Consider the following 18938-nt stretch of genomic DNA (forward strand, 5'->3'; position numbering starts at 1 on the left):
ATAACTTCTTCCATGCTTTTACTTCTAACCTACAAACTGTATCTTTTGTAAGTAGTATGTAGTCAAGTCTTTTACTTAATCCAGTCAGACCATCTTTATCTTGCAACTGGAGCACAAGTATCGTCCACTTGTTGAAAGTTCGCTTTACACTACTTCAGTTTTACGAAATACCTACGTTAGTACCTGTTTTTGCTAACTGAAAGAAATCTGAAGAGGATTTTTGCTTTTAGCAAAAAAAAGGCAAAATGTGAAAACAGCATTCAGCGTTTGTTTTGCAGAGAGGTGTTACAGAGGCAGCATGCATCCTGAGCAGTGAGAGCGGCACTGCCAAGCTCCTTCCCGGGAAACTACACTCAGCATCTCAGCATCAAGGCGCCATAGCTTGGAACTGTGTCTGTGAGCATCTGTGCCTTATGTCTATTTATTTGTGCATCCATCAGCTGGATGTGTCCTAAGGTACCTGCTTCTACGCTCGCGAAAAGTTTCAGAGGAAACCTCTACTTTCAATACTTCTGAATAGTGGGGGAAACTTGCATTTAGAAAAGTCCCACTTCTTCCTTCTTTCCTGCCTTTTTAATCAATTAAAAAAATAAGGATGTCATTTTCTCATTCAACTCCAAAAGCTTTTCCTACTTGGAGTTAATTTTTATTTCGGTTAAAATACACATAACACAAAATTGACCATTTTAATCATTTTTAAGTGTACAATTCAGTGGCAGTAAGGACATTTACAATGTTGTACAACATCATCCCAAACAGAAAGTCTGTAACCGTTAAACAGTAACTGCCGGTTCCCCTTGCTCTCAGCCCCAGTAACCATCATTCTACTTCCTGTCTCTACTCTAGGAACATGACTGTCCCGCATATAAGTGGAATCATACAATATCTGTCCTTCTGTGTGTCTGCCATATTTCACTTAGTGTATTTTCAGGACTCATCCATGTTGTAGCCTGTGTCAGAATTTCTTTCCTTTTTAAGAGACTGAGAAATATTCCACTGTATAGATATGCCACATTGTTGATCTGTTCATCTATTGGGTTGTTTCCACTTCTTGGCTCTTGTGAATAATGCTGCTATGAACATGAGTCTACAAGTACCTGCTTGAATCCTTGCTTTCAGTTCTTTTGAGTATAAACATAGCAGTGGAATTGCTGGATCATGCGTTAATTCTATGTTTAACTTTTAGAGGAACTTTATCCAGACTTCTAACAATATTGTTCCACTGTTCCTTAAGATTATCCATGAATTTACAGTTTCCATTGTACACCGTTTTTTCTTGCATCATGATGTGGGTTGCTTTTTTTTCCTAAGGATATTCTTTTTTTCTTTTTCTTATTATTTTTTTTAATCCTAAGGATATTCTGAAAAGTTTCTTCAGCAAGGGCCTGAAGAGAAACTGGCTTTTATCTGAAAATGTCAGTAGGAACAGGGAAAATCATTTTGCTGTGTCTAGACTTATTTTCAGGCATGTTCTCTGGCACAGTAAGAGTGGCATCTACTTTCTTGACACCCCCCGTTGTTGTTAAGAAGTCAGCTGTTAAGTCTGTCACCTCTTTGAAGGTTTACAATGTTTTTCCCCATTCTGGGTACTTTTTTGTGTGGGTGTGGTACACGGGCCTCTCACTGTTGTGGCCTCTCCCATTGCGGAGCACAGGCTCTGGACGCACAGGCTCAGCGGCCATGGCCCACGGGCCCAGCCGCTCCGCGGCATGTGGGATCTTCCCGGACCAGGGCACGAACCCGCGTCCCCTGCATCAGCAGGTGGACTCTCAACCACTGTGCCACCAGGGAAGCCCTCTGGGTACTTTTAAGAACCTATTTGTTTTGAGCACAGGTGTGGCTATTTTATTTATCTTGATTTAGTTAGGCTTCTTCAATCTGACATGTCAGTACTGGAAAAATTTCAGTCTCAGAATGTCACCGTCCCTCACCAGTCTCTTAATTCTCTGTCACTGATGGTCAAACCTATACTTTTCCGTGTCCGCCTTACAAGTTAACACTTCTTTACAGTTTCCTGTTACTCAATGCTGTCTTGTGTTATTTTTACCAATCTTTCAGTTTGTAAAAGAACTTTTTTCTGCCACTTAACTCATGTGCTGAATTTCTAATTTTAACCATCATGTCTCATTTCTGTTAAGTTCTATTCAGCTTCTTTCCAAATCTGGTCATTTCTGGCAATCTCATTCTTTCATCATATTCCTATACTCTCATTTCTTCAAACATACTAAACACTTCAGAATATAAAATAAGTGCTGGATCATTCCGGAACCTACAAACTCTGCACGTTTAATATGGCAGCTTCAGGTTTGCATTGACTCTTGCTTGTGGTAGCTTTCAGTTTCCATATTTGTGGATACAGTGCATTTGATTGTGAATAACAGTCCTTGGAACTATCTGTGGGACTCCTTTGAGGCCTGGCTTGAAGGTGATTTTCTCTATAGAGAATTCAAGTTTTCCTCTTCTTTCGCCTATTGGAGATTTCTAATCAACAGTGCCAATTCTAGATCCAAAACTGTATAAAGAAGCTTCTGGTAAGAAATTCCCAGGCAAGACGTTTCCCACTAAGGTAGGTAGATATTTCTACTTATTCTTTTCAGAAAACTTTGTTTTTGAAAGTTCATCCATGAAAGATTTTGGTTTGAAGTGGGCTGACATTAGGCGGGGATCTTCGATCTCCTACTCTGAGCTCACAGGTAAAAATCCAGGCTCTAGGTCTTTGTCTGCACGACTTGATTTCAATTTAATTCCTTTTAGTACAGCTACAGCTGTCTAGGAGAATCAATCAAATCAATCTTCTTTATTTTCTTTCTTCATAGAGATGATTATTTTAGATACTACCGTTCTAAAACTTGTAATAATTTCATTTTCCTTTGTAAACTCTTACACTATAATGGGTCAGAAGAGAGACAAAGAATTTTGATCTCTTACCTTTTTAGAACCATTTAACCCGTCACTATCTGGTTTTTGGTTAACTGTCACTTCTAAAGGTAGTTAATCAGTGGTGTTCCTTTACGGAAGTGTGACAGGAGTTTCAGCTTGGCTGGGGAGAAGCTTGTTCCCGTGTTAGCATTGTAATAACCACTCAGAAATCACTAGAGCATCAAATTTCTGTGCTTTTAAGATGAGTTCCTGGCGCAAACTCTTACACCTGTAACACTGATGAAGTGTGTGTTGACTCTGCAACCAGAGAATAATGCCAATAAACGGAGTCAAAACATTATATGAATACTTTAATGCAAAATGCTTAACACTTAAAATTAGCAAAGCTTCATTTAAATTAAAACTCCGTTTAACTAAAGATGGTTAACCCCAAGAATGGTGCAGTAGTTGACCTCTGCTATATAATGCCAGCCCTAAGGCAATACAACATCCAAACGTCGGTGGTCGCTTCCTCCACTGCCCTTCTGAACCCTAAGGGGTCGGGGAGGGGGTACTCAGACACAACAAAACACAACCCAAATAAACTGCGCGGTGATTCCTAAGAGTTATAACCCATTTGACTAAGCTGTCCAACCACACAGCTGGGGAGTAACTGCAGGTCTTGTTCCAGAGCTGATACGGGCTTCTGTTTTTACAGCTGGGTAGAAGCTCTGCACTAGGTGAGAAGTCACAGTTTAAGGATGCATGTTCTGTAAATAGTTACTACATATACACATTTAGTGTCTGTAAACACTAGAAATATACATTAGACAGAGTACCCTTACCAGGTGGGTACAGTTTAAAAAAGAAGATGAGGTAACATGAGTCTCAAAGTCCACAGGATTCCTGCCTGAAGAGTTTGAACAGCTGCCAGTAATTCACTTCCAATGTGCAGGGGTAAGGCGCCTCTGGGACCCTCAGGGTTTGCCAAAACCGGATTCACTGGCTTTCAGCATAGCAACCGCATCTTTCACTGCATGGTAGATAACATTCTTCACCTGAAAAAACGAGAGAAAATATGGTCAGTTTACCATGAGATCTAAAATCTGTCCGTAAGAATAAACCTTCCCCCTACCAATTTTATACCATGCTCTTGAAATTTAAAACTCAAAATTCAATATGAAATGTTAATAATACTTGAAAGGCCCCTGGGCTCCTTTAGGCTGTTATTTTATACACATTTTAAACCCATGCCCCCTTTGAAGAACTTAAAAGCTCATTTTCCCCCTTCCAGAGGCTTTGATCCTACGTGGCCCTGCCCCCAGTGAGCGCAGACACAAGCAAGCCCCAAGGTACAGCTCTATTTTTCAGAGTTTATCTATTTCCCTAGTTTTCCAAACATGGAATCATGTTAGATGACTCACTACTGAAAGCCTCTAAACCAAAATGAGATTTCCTCCATGTTTATTCCTCCTTTGCCTAAGTAGGCAGCAGGACTAGACATAAAGCCAGTTCATCAACTCACTGTACCAAGTGTGGTGGTATGGCCAAGTTTGCTGATTATTTTTATAGGGTCGGTAATGAGCTACGGAGCCAGAGTCAGAGAATGCCAGGAATCACGGCCATTTTTACCTGTAATTTATCTTCATGATTCGTATGAGTCTGTGACAGATAGCGGAATTCCTGAGTAAGCCAGAAGCAGTGTTTAACATGCTCTGGAGAAACGAAATCTTCAGCCACTTTGATACAGCTATATAAGTTATGAACCTGGAAGACAACAGGCCACACGGTCACACGTGCCGAAGTTTACAGCGTAAGGAGAATGAAGACTAAAGTAATGGCTCTTGCCTGATGCGGAGCTCCTGCTGGGATAAATACCACATCTCCAAGAAACTGCACGATGGCCCAGCCCTGGACTCCATACTCCTGATGAAGACGCTTCCTTAGTGATCGGTCTAAATACCAGCTCTGATCATGAATGGGATCGTGGTCTGCGGGGTTTTCTTGACCTTGCTCTTCTGATACCTAGAACACATTCCGAGTATTATGAAACTGAGTGACACGCTGGGTCTCCATGAGGGCATTTTGCCCCCTGGACAGTGTGGGCAGTCAGTCAGTAAATGTCAGGCCTTCTTTAACACGTGTCCCTGTTGGCAGAAAGAGAAAATAGCACTCAAAGACATTAACTGAATGACCCAAGGGGAAACTGAAGGAAAATGCGGGTTCCCTTCTGTCACTTCCTGTGAACCGTGAGTGGCAGTCTGCATATTTTTGTAAACACTGTTAGGACAGTATCTTGGCCTAGGCTTTTGGATGTCAGTAGACTTAAGCTCCTTAGAAATAGACTTGCTAGACTGCAGTTCTTAAACATCTGTATTCACTTAACAATGTGAGTTATGAAAGAGTCCCACAGTTGGCTGTAGGTTAAACTCGTTGACTCTAGACCCAGTATCTGGCAGCACAGACTCAGGGTGACACTATCAAAGGGACAGTATGGCGACCGGCAGGTTTTCTGGAAGAGTCAAATTATCCTTAGCGAGAAACATGTTGATTGAAGCAAATGCTGGTTAAGGGTCTAACCTGGCACCAGGCAGCAGGCTAGGAGCGTTCCTATCCACTCCTCGTGAACAACTGAAGAATACCAGCCACAGATATCTGGGCCGCAACTGGCAGCCTCAGTGGCGAACAGGTTAAAAACTGAATATGCCCATCTTTCCAGCTGCCTAGAACTTCCACACAGAACCCTTGCTGAACAACCTGCTAACTACTGGAAACCTGGAATCTTCAAAGTCCCTGTATCCCTTTCCCGCATAAGCTAATGGCCACAGTAGGGTGTGAGGTCTTCCTGACCTACTACTAAATGAGGGTGGATAAAACCAACAGGGACCTCAGTAACTCACTTGAAGCACAGCTATCAAGAGCAGAGAAATGATACATGGACTTCTTAAGTGCTTAGATTTTTAAGGCAATAAAAACAAATAGACACTACGTGATCATCAGAGGAACTACCCTGAAGGGAGAGCACAAAAACTTCCAAATGCACTATGACATAACACACAGACATAAGAAAAAAGATAAGTTTCCCTCTTTTCAGAGGTGTGAGCCTAATCATCTAGAAATCGTTGTTCCTTAGCAACCAGCTTCAGCCTATCCAATCTGAGATGCACAGATCTAACTTTCGAAGCTGCGATTATTCTCCAGTAACCCAGTCAGGTCTCGACATGTAGTATAACACTGCTATTCTGCCTCTCTCTCTTCACATGCCATAGGGTAAGGAGCACACCTTTTTAAGAAATTCTCGTATCTTCTCTGTGTCCTTAGCAGCATATATGTGCCAGAGGGCTCCTGGCTTCTCTTTTCCTTCAATAAATCGCTTTATCGTGAGTTCATCAGAATCTCCGTCTTGGATGGTCTTAAGGACTTCTGGAGCAAGAGAGAGCAAACATCAGACCACAACGTCCCAGCTCAGAGAATAAGCCCCACTTTTATGCTCAGCACCCTACCTTCTTCTTGGTCACACTGTCCTTTGGGAATTCCCACATAGACCATGACATTAGCCGCATCAGATACATCTAAGTGAAGATTTGTCGTCCCATATTTCCGATCTTCTGGAGTAATTAATCCTGCAAACAGAAAATGCCTTAAATTTACCGAGACAGCAAAGACTGCCTGAGTCTTTCCCACTCCCTGGAATACGTGGTCACAAAACTTAAAAGCTACCTTTCTGATCATATAAAAGTAATGGAACAATATTTAACATTAAGTTATTTTATCCTTTCAACTTTGGGGAAAAAAGTTCTTATTAAATGTTTATTTGTAAGAATAAAAAACCAACTCCTAACACTAGCACTTGTTTCTGGTGATAGGCAAAATAGGTTTCCTCCTGCTGAGAACAACTAAAAATCCTTGATGAAGTTATTTTGAAACATATTTTTTTAATGAGTCAATATGCTGGCAAGAAAAGAAAGCCAAACCTAGAAAGCAGGGCTCGGGAACGTACAGTGGACTCTGCTGAGGCTGGATTTGCCAGAAGGATGTTTGCTCAAGCAGGGGAGCTCAAGCTTTGGTTGACACAGACTAGAAGGACTCTGGGGTAAGACGTAAGATGGGGAGTCTAACAGAAACCCCCCTCAGAAACAGGTAAAGCTGGGACCTCAAATGACTATGTACTCAGTGCAAGAAGGAACGCTGCCCACGTGTTCCTTGGATCCCTCAACTGCGGAAGAGGTGAGCCTGAGCACGAGGTCCGCGCTGGTACTCATAATCCGAGACGCTAACCTCTCACCCCAGGAGAAGGCTCATTTGTTCAGCATTCACCCTGAGGCTCGCCAAGCCCTGCGGTTACCTGGGACGCACGTCCTGACATGCAGTCACTGCTTCTTGAATGGGCAGCAGAGCCAAGCATAGCTCGGGTGGGCAAGCCGAGGCTGTTTTCTAACCTGCCAGGCCCTGAAGCAGCCCTGTCTCATTCGGAGGCCAAGGAACTTCTCTCTGGCTTGCAGGGGTCTGTGGTTTAGGAGCAGCTATACACAGGAGAGGGGACCTTATCATTTCAACCGCGGACCATGGCCCTAGGGCTCTGCTGCACTTTCCTTTCTTTCCAGTTTGCTGAAATATCAGCCCAAGGAGGAGGTAAAGCAACAGATATTGGACAAAAATCATAGGATATATGAGATTTCCTTTAAAATAGTAAAGGAAAAATATAAAGAGAGGAAATAAGGAAGCAATTATGGAAAAAGAACCTGAGAGCTGTTGTAACTGGGGGATGAGTATATGGGAAGTCACTGTCCTGGACTCTCACGTTTTCAGTGCATTTGGAAAATTTTCTATAGTACAAAATAAACAAGTAAAATCTGAGAAGAGAAAAAAACAATTAACACGAGAGAAGGCAAACGAATGAAATGAACAGTTATTCACGACGGCACGGAGGAACACCCAGTCTGATTGCATTTATATAAAGCGCAAAGGCAGGTTAAACACTAAAGAATGTTCTGCAGGAACACGAACATACGGTAAAGCTATAAATGTAAGGAAATGATAAACACAAACGTCAGGGTGTTGGCTAACACGGGGCAGGAGGAAGGAGACGGAGCTGGGAGGAGGGACGAACGGTGAGCAAGTCTCAGAGCCTCGTCAGAAGCCGCTTGCTGGTTTGGCTGTTGCCAAACTGAGTAAAAAGTGTTCCGCAGAAGAGGAAGGAAATGACACCTACCCAGCCGTCAGCCCCAAGTCCAGCCAATCCCAGCTACGGGTGACGGCACACTGATAAAACCAGGCTCTAAACTGAGAGAGCCTGAACTCAGATGGAACCAAAAACAACGGTCCCAGGGAAAGGATTCCCAGAAAATAGAAAATCCTGAAACAAAACACACCATGGACTTTTATGAAAAGAACACAAGCTGACACCGTAGGGGCTGCTGGGTGACAGAGCACTGGGGTTGGAGGCTGGGTCAAGCCTAGATAGGAGACATAAGTCCTCCTCCCAGACCTGCCACTAGATGCCCCTTGGATATCCTGATCAGGTCACCGTCCCCTCTATTGTCCTGAAGTCCTGGTCCCCATGTGTAGTGCTGGTGCTGGAGCTGGAGAGAGGGTGACTGTGTGGTCTTTCCAAAGAGCCTTTCACTCTACGTCGTCTGTAGAGGAGTCACAGCTCAGTCACCCAACTTCTGAAAAATGACCGCTCTCTAATGATGTTTATGATAAGGTGCGAGGTGTTTGAAAATGAACACGTTTTCTTTATTTTCAATCCCTAACTGCTTACTCTGAACGGGAACAATTTTGATAGGAAAAGCTATTATAGAGTAACACTGCCCTCTATCTGTTGGTATCTAGGAGGAAAAGAGTTGCTGTCAAGCCATTTAAACCAAGCCGACTATTTATTTTGAGAACTTCTCAAATAACCACTTCTACCCTGTAAAGCTGCATCATTTCTGTGAGGCATGGATAATCACTCTGCAACACTACACCATTTGCTTTAGCGGAAAAATGCTTCCATTTACGTAAATTCATTGCAAATCTTCCCTGTGAACAGAATATGCCCTGAAGTCCCAGCCATCCAGCTTCTCTGAAGGGCTCGGGGGAAGGGAACATCTGGGCATCTAGGCTGTGGCAACTTCCCAAGGTAAACTCCCCTCTTGGAACGTCCCCTGAGCTCACTCCAGGCGCTTCCCCGGGCGACCCCACCGGAACAGAAGAAGTGGGGGGCTGAGGTCCAAGCCCTCCCTCTCCCAACAGCATCTGGAGAACGTGGCAAAGCTGCCAGAAGACTCTGGCCTGCCACCCTCAAGTCTGAGAGACTGGAGTTGGGATCATTATGGGAGGAAGGAAATAAATCGGAGAAATACAATTCCAAGGGTGTTTTCAGTACTAGCTTAAGTAGCTAACTACTACCCACCAACACAGAACATTGAATTTAAGAGTAGCAGATGCTGAAACAGCTGGAATGCTAGCAGACTGACCTAAACGTCCGGCAACATTAAAACAATTAATAAAATTACATTCATTCAATTGTGTACCATGCAACCGTTAAAAACGATCACACTAAAAACCATTAAGCAACATGTAAAGGTTTTACTGTATAATATTAGGTGTAGGAGAAGCTTTTTAAATGGCATGTGCCCTACAACTGCAACTATGAAACGGAAATATACATGCACGTGGCCAAGGAATGAAAGGAAATATGCAAACATGAAGACTACTGCTGTGTTAAGGGTTAGGGTTATAGACGTTTTCCATCTCTCCCTCCCCAAAAATCAATGTTCCAAACATTCTGACTTGCCTTACTTCTGTAATAATTTTTTCAAGTGAGCCATTTCCTCCTTACCATAAGCATTATACATCTTGGGACCCAGATCTGGCCTAACAAAGTAGTTTGGCAGCCTCGAGGCCAAGTTCAGTTTGCCATCTCTCCTTGTGTACTCAGGCAGTGGAATGTTGGCCATCAGATCATCAAACCTAGGACGAGAGAACCATGAATTTGCAAAATAAGCTTGTGTTTCTAATATATCGTGGGATTTGATTTGTTCCTTCTACACCAAAAGGAACAACGAAAATATCTGTGCTCGTGAAGATGGAGATAGCTATCATTAACAACATTTAAGATTAGCATATGATATCACTTATATGTGGATTCTAAACTATGATACAAATGAACCTATCTATGAAACAGAAACAGAATCAGGGACACAGAGAATAGATTGGTGGTTGCCAAGGGGGAGGGGGTTGGGAAAGTGTAGGAGTGGGAGTTTGGGATTAGCAAATGCAAACTGGTATATATAGGATGGATAAACAACAAGGTCCTACTGTAGAGCACAGGGAACTATATTCAGTATCCTGTGATAAACCATAATGGAAAAGAATATAAAAAAAGAGTGTATAGATATGTATAACTGATTCACTTTGCTGTACGGCAGTAATTAACACAACACTGTAATTCAACTATACTTCAATAAAAAATAAATTTAAAAAAACCAATATTTAAGATTAGAATTACAGTGCTTATGAACAAAGACATCTTCTTTCTCTCCTACATCCCACATATATATCAAAATGATCTCGAGGGCTTCCCTGGTGGCGCAGTGGTTGAGAGTCCGCCTGCCGATGCAGGGGACGCGGGTTCGTGCCCCGGTCCGGGAGGATCCCACATGCCGCGGAGCGGCTGGGCCTGTGAGCCATGGCCGCTGAGCCTGCGCGTCCGGAGCCTGTGCTCCGCCAACAGGAGAGGCCACAACAGTGAGAGGCCCACGTACCGCAAAAAAAAAAAAAAAAAAATGATCTCGAATACTGCAGACAAAAATCTGAGCAACAAATTCCTGATGATAAGTAGTGACACTAAGGGATATATTATTCATTAGTTCTGAGGATTCTCTGCAAGGTTCAAGCTCAATTCAGGAAAATGGATCTAGCAATTCTGCTGTCTCGTCTAAAGCAACGGTATCACTGTATTATACCCAACCCTAGCATGTCTGATCTCACTCCTGCCTCCACATCAGTGTGTGCACGTCTGAGTCGGCCTCTTCTCTGGCAGAGCACTACAGTGGAAATGCGTGGAGTTTTCACTAGTGAACCAGATTTAAAAGTCAGTAACTTCATCTTACCACCTCAAAAGAAGTTTATCCTACCAAGTCAAGGACAGGATCATCTCTCCCCTCCCCATAATCGTACCTGGAGGGCATCATATCTCTAAAATCTTCTCCTGGTGGCCAGTCCTTAAGTTTCAACACCATTGGCTCTTTTTCATTTTTCAAGCGGTCTGCAAGGTAACCGGAATTACTGAATTGCTACTGTTCATAACTTGGAAACAGACCAAAATGGATGGCAAATGAGCACTTTAAGCCTTAACAATGCAAATAAAACTTATCTCTGCAAGATCTTCATAACCTGATACATCTGATATACAAATATTATTTTTCAACATTCCCCTCCTGCAAATGGCCAATTATTTTATTTCTACGGTGCCGAGAAATCCATTCATACCCAGGAAGCAGCGAGGGGTAGCAAACTGAAGATCACCAACGAGTTTGTGTTGCAGCCCTGTCTTTTCTAAATGCTTATTCAACTGCTACTCCTTGAGATTTCAGCCACTCCCTTTTGTCTATTCCACATAGGCGGTGTTTTGACAGATCCAATCTCCTCCTATACAGTGTTCTAGAAGAAGTGAGCAGCCCCCCAACTAACAAACAGCAATTTAACAATCAAAGGGCCACAGATTTTAGAAAACCCAGTTTTCTGAGGCCAGCATGAAATAGAAATGACTTACTTTGCTCAGAGAGACTGAAGCTACCTGATGTTCTGTCCAGGGACAGCTAGGGCTAATAGGGCCCACTCTCCCCCACCTCCCCATCTTCTAGGTGACACGTACAGGGTTTAGTCAGAACTGTTTTTTTGTAATAGCACAGTTACCCACTGCAGGTGATGTGAAGGAACCAAGAACCAAGGAGCTCTAATTGAAAAAAATACGTTGACAATTATGAGTAACAGCAATGATAACTATCATTTCACTTCTTGCTGTGTTCCAGTCTCTGCTCAAGTGTTTTAACCATTTAGTCCTTATAACTAAATCCAACATCCCAGTGAGATCTGGCACTATTTAATACTTCTGCTTTTGGATGAGGAAATTGACATATGCCTGAGGCCATCCAGCTATTGAAATTAAACAGCAGAACTGAAACTGGAACCCAGTTTCAAACCTTATATTCATGAGGACTAACATTTGTATAGCGTCCTGTAGTCATCCGAGTCCCATAACCTAGTTTGAACAGGTGCACACTCCAGGAGACAAGAAACAGAGGAAAATACGGGTACAGTGTATGTTCAGGACACCAGTGGCGTCTCAGCATGGGTGGTGTACCAGGGGATCTGGGCAGCAGAATCATCAGTATGGAAAAGGCAGGCTGCGGTGGACTCTGGGCTGCCGTAACCATTTGCAGGCATGAGGAAGTGTGAGCCCCAGAAAGATGCAATTACCAAGCTCACATACACAGCAAGTACATATCAAGAGTCAGGATTTGAACCCAGGCCTAACTGGAGAGCACACTGTAGTACGTGTGGCCCTCGATCCCCTTTCAAAGGACCTGCTGCCCAGACACGGCTTTGGGGTCTGCGTCAGCTGCAGAGAGCTGTCCTGCCAGGTCATGCCCTCCGTGGGGCACCACCACCTGGAGGCCGAGGGAGATGAGGGGATGAAGGCCCTGACTTTCCCCACTTCAGCCCAGTCTGAGACAATGAGAGGCGATGCCTGCTACAGAGCTCCCTGCCAGGCTGGCTGAGGCTCCGCTGGCCTCTGCCGCAGCCCGCCCCTCTGCCAGCCCGGTCCTGCTTCCTCCCCCATCTCAGACGTTGATCCCCAGGGAAACACCTTACGTCTGAAACCCAACCTTAACCTCTACGTGTGGAAACCCCCATCATGCCCTACTTAGAGTTAGCTAAACCTTTGTTCTAAAGTTCGTTGAAAGTGCGGGCCATAACCTGCAAACGTGGGTTATGGGAAATAAGGAAGCAGGAGATTACAAGGTAAAAATATGTCGTGAAAGAATGAGAATGATAAATGAGCAAAGTTGAATTACTGAGTCTAATAAGAATGAACTGGCCAAGCCCTCCAGTGCGGGTGGGAGCATGAGGCCAGGTGCCTGTGCTGACGAAGGGGTTCTTGCAAACAGTTTACTGACTGGCCAATGCACGGAAAGGGCCCAAGCTCGGCACCAGACACTCAAGCCTCCTTACCACCACCATGCCCCTCGCCCAGGTGAAGCAGGCAGTGACCCCTCGCCCAGGTGAAGCAGGCAGTGACCAGGATAACGTGCGTTCAACGGATTCACGTTCTCTGGTACTTTCAGCTCTACCTATCTTGTTAAACATAATGAAGAGGCTATATAAAACCACGAGCTTTGAGTCACAAGCCCTGGCCCTGTGCTCCCCTCCCCTTGGGCACATTTCTGTCACAGGACAGACCTGGAGCCACCTGAAGAAGAGGTGACTAAAACCTCACTCTCTAAGGAACTACAAAGCAATCTGCCTCAGTTCAAAAGCATAAACTTTGTAAAAAGAAAGGGGAAGAGGAGATAAGACACTGATTTTAGACTCCAGAGTCACAGAAAATGCTGTCGCTGCCGCTGGAGGGCCACAGACTGCTGCTACTCCCGTGCCCCCTCCTTTCACATCCTCAACCCCCTTAAAAGGTCTTTAATACATACTCGGAACATCTTCAAATCCATCCCAGAAGTCTCCTACTGTGGCTCCTGTGATGATTTCATTGGTTCTGCAATTAACGAGGTCAACTTCCTGATTTCCAAACTCTTTCCTGAAGGATTCTGGTTTCCAAAGTTCAGTGTTCAGTTTATGATGCACTCCTGACACCATCACTGGCTAAGAGGAGAGAACGAAGACTTTAGTTTGAACTCCCCCAGCTCCGTCCCTTCACCCGAGGCAGCCCTTTCTCAAACAGCTGCTGACGTGTTTCTCTGTGGCTGGTCCCCAGTCTCAGATCCCAAAGTGACAGCTTAGTCCCCTGAGTCACCTGCTACACACATCCCTCAAACTACACTAGTGAGCTTCTAAGAGCAAGGATCACACCTTCCAACTCAGATCCCACTACTCACAGAATACCAATGCCAAGGCCCAGGGCTGGGCAGGGGGTGTGAAGCAGAGACAAAGGCAGCGAGAGCGCCCGGTCCAAAGAGGATGCTGCCTCTGGCCTGCAGCTTATTGCTAGCAGGCAGGGATATGGCCCTGGATTGCCACGTCTTTGGTTATCCAAGACAAGCCACAAATCCTGATCTTTATGTGAAAGAGCCTGACTGAAATACTGGCAACAAGTTCAACTTTTAAAAAACATTATCTAATCTAAACAGAACATGCTGGTGGACTGTATTCGGTCTGTCATTGTCATCGTGAGCAAATCTCGTTAGAACACAGGACTGAAAACAATAATTTTTTTTTGGTTAAATACATACATTTTTCTATTTGGCAATTCCCCAAGTCCTGGCCTTGTCCAAGGGCAAAGTGTTCCTTTAGTGAGGACTCCATTTGGCCCAGAAGAGAAGACAAAGATCCAGAAAACATAATCGAAAACAAGAAGGCAGAGGAGCAGGTCTGCGAAGCCACACGTCTCCTGAACTATCAACCAGACCTTAAGACTGAACATCACTGCCCTTTAAAAAGCAGGCTCCTTCCCCTGGGAAACTACACACCAGTTCCAGGTTGACACCACATGGCTCAGGGCCACCTAAGGTTGTCTTCAGCACAAGGTTCTAATTCATGGAAGAGGGATGCCTGATTTTTATCCTATTTTGTGTAATCCCCCAAACCCCACCAGCCGTAGTCATATTCCCACTTCTCCTATTGAAGTTGATCACACAAGAATCACCAAGAGCCCAGAATGCTCTCATCAAAAATCCAGGGATGACTGACTGGAAGCAATCAGAACCTCATCAGAGAACACAGAAGACATGTCTGTGACTCACAGCCACCCTCTGCTCTAACTGTAGCCACAGTAAACAATAAGAAGAGATAAAGTATATGCCATTCATAATCCAGGAAGGGGGCGGCGGGGGGGGGTTGTCAGGAGTCTACCAAAGGCACCGAGACGGGGATGTGAAGTGGGTTGGAAAGCAGAGGCCCCGCTTACCTGCCCCTGCTTCCAGCACTCCCTGAACACGTTCCAGTTGCTCTTGTTGTTGGGATCCTGCAGGCACAGCAGGCGACTGTCGCACAGCCAGTAGTGAGGAGTGTCGAAGCCCAGGATGCTGGGCTTGATGGTCAGTCCTTGCGGCCGCTTAGATAAATCGGAGCAGGTCTTATTTTGCACCAAAGAGGCGAAGATGTCATCAAGGATTTTTGGTGTATTCTTGAGTCCATTTTCTGTCTGAATTTGAAAAAAAAAAAACACGAGTCTTAAATATGTCATTTCCTACCATCAAAAAACCCATTCCTGGGCTTCCCTGGTGGCGCAGTGGTTGAGAGTCTGCCTGCCAATGCAGGGGACGTGGGTTCGTGCCCCAGTCTGGGAAGATCCCACATGCCGCGGAGCGGCTGGGCCCGTGAGCCATGGCCGCTGGACCTGTGCGTCCGGAGCCTGTGCTCCGCAACGGGAGAGGCCACAACAGTGAGAGGCCCGGTACCGCAAAAAAAAAAAAAAAAAAAAACCCATTCCTATTACGGTAGGATGAGCATACATTACATATCCAGGAAAGAAGCTAAGCCACGAGAGAATCTTACCCTCAAAAAGGTAAGTCCTCTTCCTCTGCCTAACATCACAGCTCTCGGAAGTGGGTACAGGAAAAAGTGTTGACAGGTGAAAATGACCCGCCCAGAATTCTAACCATGTGAAGCCCATGTGCCAGTGACACAGCCTCTGTACCCAAAAAGGAGAGCATGGGACTCGTCCTGCTTTCTATTTCACTTTCTCCCTGCTCTAACTCCAATTCATCTTTACGAGGTGGAGTAATAAACAATAAAATAAATGCGTACCTTTCCTGCAGAGGAATTCAAGAGATTTCGGAGGAAACCAGAATTGTTGTTGCTTACAGGTGTCAGAATTGTGCTGTTAAAGGTGTGGAGGACTGTGTTGGATTTGCTCAAGGGGGGTAGGGGTGGAAGGCATTTGATTTCATTCTTTAAAATTGGCATCGTTGGTTGTTTTTCTAAGAACAAATCAAAAACATCCAGATGGAAAAGCATTCTGAAAAGGCAAATCCCTTACGAGCCTTCTACAGACAGAATTACTCTGGAACTTGGTTTTCATTTACTAGAACCCAGAAAACTTAAGAGGATAAATGACATTACTGATATAGACGTGGATTTCCAACTGCTTTTAAAAAAATAAATATCCAATAATATCCAAGGTGATCCTATGGTAAACTGCATTTTTTGTTTGTTTGTTCCTGGTATACAAAATACAATTGATTTTTGTAAATTAACATTGTAACTGTCAACCCTGATAGATATGTTTACAAATACAGATTCTCTTAAGACTTTTCCCATGTATAATTAGATTGCTTAAAAGTACCAACAGTTCTATCCCTTTCTTTCCAATCCTAACATCTCTTTGTTTGTTTACCTTACTGACTTAAATGGCTAAAACTTCCAATACAATGTTTAATAAAGGAGTGAAAGCAGGAATCCTTGTGTCATGCCTGAACACAGAGGGAAACTTAAAAATTACTCAACGAATGAAAAACTTCAATCATAATTTAGGATGTTTGTTGTTAGTTTTATTGTAGAAACTCATTAGATTAAGGACGTTCCCTTCTATTCCTAAGGTTTTTTTAAAAAAAATTATAAATAGGCTTTGAATTTTACTCTTTTTCTGCATCTCTTCACATGACTTTTCCCCGCTTTTTTAATGTTAAAACTACAGCTGCATTTCTGAAGCTCTGCTTGGTCACGCTGTATGATTCTTTTATTTATAGTGCTAAATTCTATTCACTGAGATGTTGTTTAGGATCTTTGCATGAAAGAAACTGATCTGCAATTTTCCTTTCTTTAACACAGCCAGAAAGCAGAATCACCAAAATCCTAATCTAACTACCTGATTCCAAACCCATGTTCTTTATACTGTCATCAAGCATCCTGAGACAACAGCACAGATGAAAAATATAAAGCTGAAGCCAGGATGTTGCAACTTAGACAAAATAGGAAATACACACAGGGTTAAAGGCAGAAAGGCAAAAACCACTATTAAAACACACATGTCTCAGCCCACTCCATTCTTGCCAGACACAATCTCAACCTTACCTAGAGTTCTATCGTAAGCAGAAGTTCTCTCTCTGGCGCTGCATGTGTGTCAGGTCTCAGGGCGACTACAGGGAACCACTTTCCACTCCACACTACTTCTAACCGCTCTGTTCTCACCGTAACTAAGGCTGCCAGGACCCTCTGGGAACAGACGAAAGTTCTCAGGGAGGCAGGAAACACTCACCCTTGTTTTCCTTGTTGACATTGCCGCTGGTCAGGTCTGCCAGCCAGTTCAAAGGAGATGTGCTGGCTGGACAGGCAGGCTTCACGCTGCTGGCCGGCTTGGACGCAGCCTCCCCACCTACAGCCACGGGCTCCAACACCGAGGGGCTCTGCTGGAGCCCGGCACCAAGAGTCGATTTTTCTCCAACCAAGGAAGTCTGTGGTGAGTGCAGAAGGAGAATCTTGCACAAGCTGAAAAATTACGTTTCCCTTTTCTTACCTTCTCCCCTAACTGCTCACCAGTAAGAGAGAAATATCCAAAACCAAACCACCTAATAGCCCTGGACATCACCACCACTGCAGTAATCTCTCAACAACAGAGCAGAACTATGTAGGAGAGATTTTAATCTTTTAGCTTTTAAGTATTACTAGTAAAAGTATAAGATGCAAGTGAAGAATGTAAATACAGCAAGATATCCACCCCCACCCTCGTATCCCCACCTCATGCTTGTTCATGTCCCCACCACTCCGTTCACCATCTTGCTTTGGAACGCCCCGTTTGTGCCCATCTCCCCTGTGAACTCACCCCTGTATCATGAATAGGCACCCAAAACCCAGTGGCTGAGTGAGTGAACGAATAAATGAGGCAAGGTAGGAAATACAGCTGTGAATTCAGAAGGAAACGGGACGCAGAAAAGAGAAAATGCTCTTTTGATTTAGCATAGTGTAGTAGGCTTTCAAAATTGATGAACGTGGGCTTCCCTGCTGGCGCAGTGGTTGAGAGTCCGCCTGCCAATGCAGGGGACGCGGGTTCATGCCCCGGTCCGGGAAGATCCCACATGCCGCGGAGCGGCTGGGCCCGTGAGCCATGGCCGCTGAGCCTGCGCGTCCGGAGCCTGTGCTCCGCAGCGGGAGAGGCCACAACAGTGAGAGGCCCGCGTACCGCAAAAAAAAAAAATTGATGAACAGCCCTAAAAAGAATTCAAAACATAAACTGAACAACAAAAACTGGACAGACAGATCACACCACTTATTTTTCTATTACTTAAAAAACTGCCTTGACAACTCAGGTGCGTCTATACATACATAAGAAGGAAAAGGGAGTCAAATTCCTGCTGTGGTCCAGGCCCTCACTCTACATGTGATATAATTCTGTGATGCCCAATTACCAGCACTGTTTGCTATTCCTCTGTTACTGATGAGGAAGCTGAAGCATATATACATCAGTTCATTTGAGCCAAAGTTATACAACTGGAAAGTGGCAGAAAAGGAATTCAAATTCAGTCCTGACTACAAAGATCAAAACTCTTCTACCTATGCCGCCTGCAACACCACAGCTTTATGAAAATGTAAAATAATTTCTGATTACTAAAAGCAATGTGGGATAATGATTACTGGGGTGAGGAAGAAAAAGGGAGACAGTTGGGGGGTAGATGGGATGGTGAAGGTTAAGGGAATGTCACCAGGAAGAGGCATGTGAGCACCAAGGACGTGTACATTTTTTATGTGGAGTGAGAGCTACGTAAAGGTTTGTTTCAGGATTATTTCCTTCAATTCTTCATCTATATTATGGGTAAAACATAGTAATTAAAAAATTTGTAAAGCTTATCTGAGTAATTTTTACTATGTAAAACATGAGAAGTTAAAAAACCTATACAAATTTGACAGCAACTTATTAGGTA

General features: G+C 44.0%; 1 protein-coding gene across 3 annotated transcripts in view; it reads right to left on the reverse strand.

The window, feature by feature from the left end:
* Positions 1 to 527: 527 nt before the first annotated feature.
* Positions 528 to 18938, reverse strand: part of KDM3A (lysine demethylase 3A) — a 65754-nt gene continuing 47343 nt past the window's right edge. For 2 of the 3 annotated variants that reach the window (XM_079940960.1, XM_079940961.1), the window contains exons 16-26: positions 17279 to 17474; positions 15829 to 16001; positions 14987 to 15223; positions 13554 to 13725; positions 11026 to 11113; positions 9686 to 9816; positions 6363 to 6482; positions 6143 to 6282; positions 4708 to 4884; positions 4492 to 4626; positions 528 to 3917 (exon numbers count right to left, since the gene is read on the reverse strand). In XM_079940960.1, coding sequence (XP_079797086.1) covers positions 3837 to 3917; positions 4492 to 4626; positions 4708 to 4884; positions 6143 to 6282; positions 6363 to 6482; positions 9686 to 9816; positions 11026 to 11113; positions 13554 to 13725; positions 14987 to 15223; positions 15829 to 16001; positions 17279 to 17474 — 1650 coding nt within the window. In that variant the 3' untranslated portion in view covers positions 528 to 3836. Of the gene's footprint in view, positions 3918 to 4491; positions 4627 to 4707; positions 4885 to 6142; positions 6283 to 6362; positions 7713 to 9685; positions 9817 to 11025; positions 11114 to 13553; positions 13726 to 14986; positions 15224 to 15828; positions 16002 to 17278; positions 17475 to 18938 lie in introns of those variants that run through there. The other variant, XM_079940962.1, reaches the window with a different exon arrangement.

This window comes from Stenella coeruleoalba (genome assembly GCF_951394435.1).
Source record: "Stenella coeruleoalba genome assembly, chromosome: 13".
Taxonomy (NCBI): domain Eukaryota; kingdom Metazoa; phylum Chordata; class Mammalia; order Artiodactyla; family Delphinidae; genus Stenella; species Stenella coeruleoalba.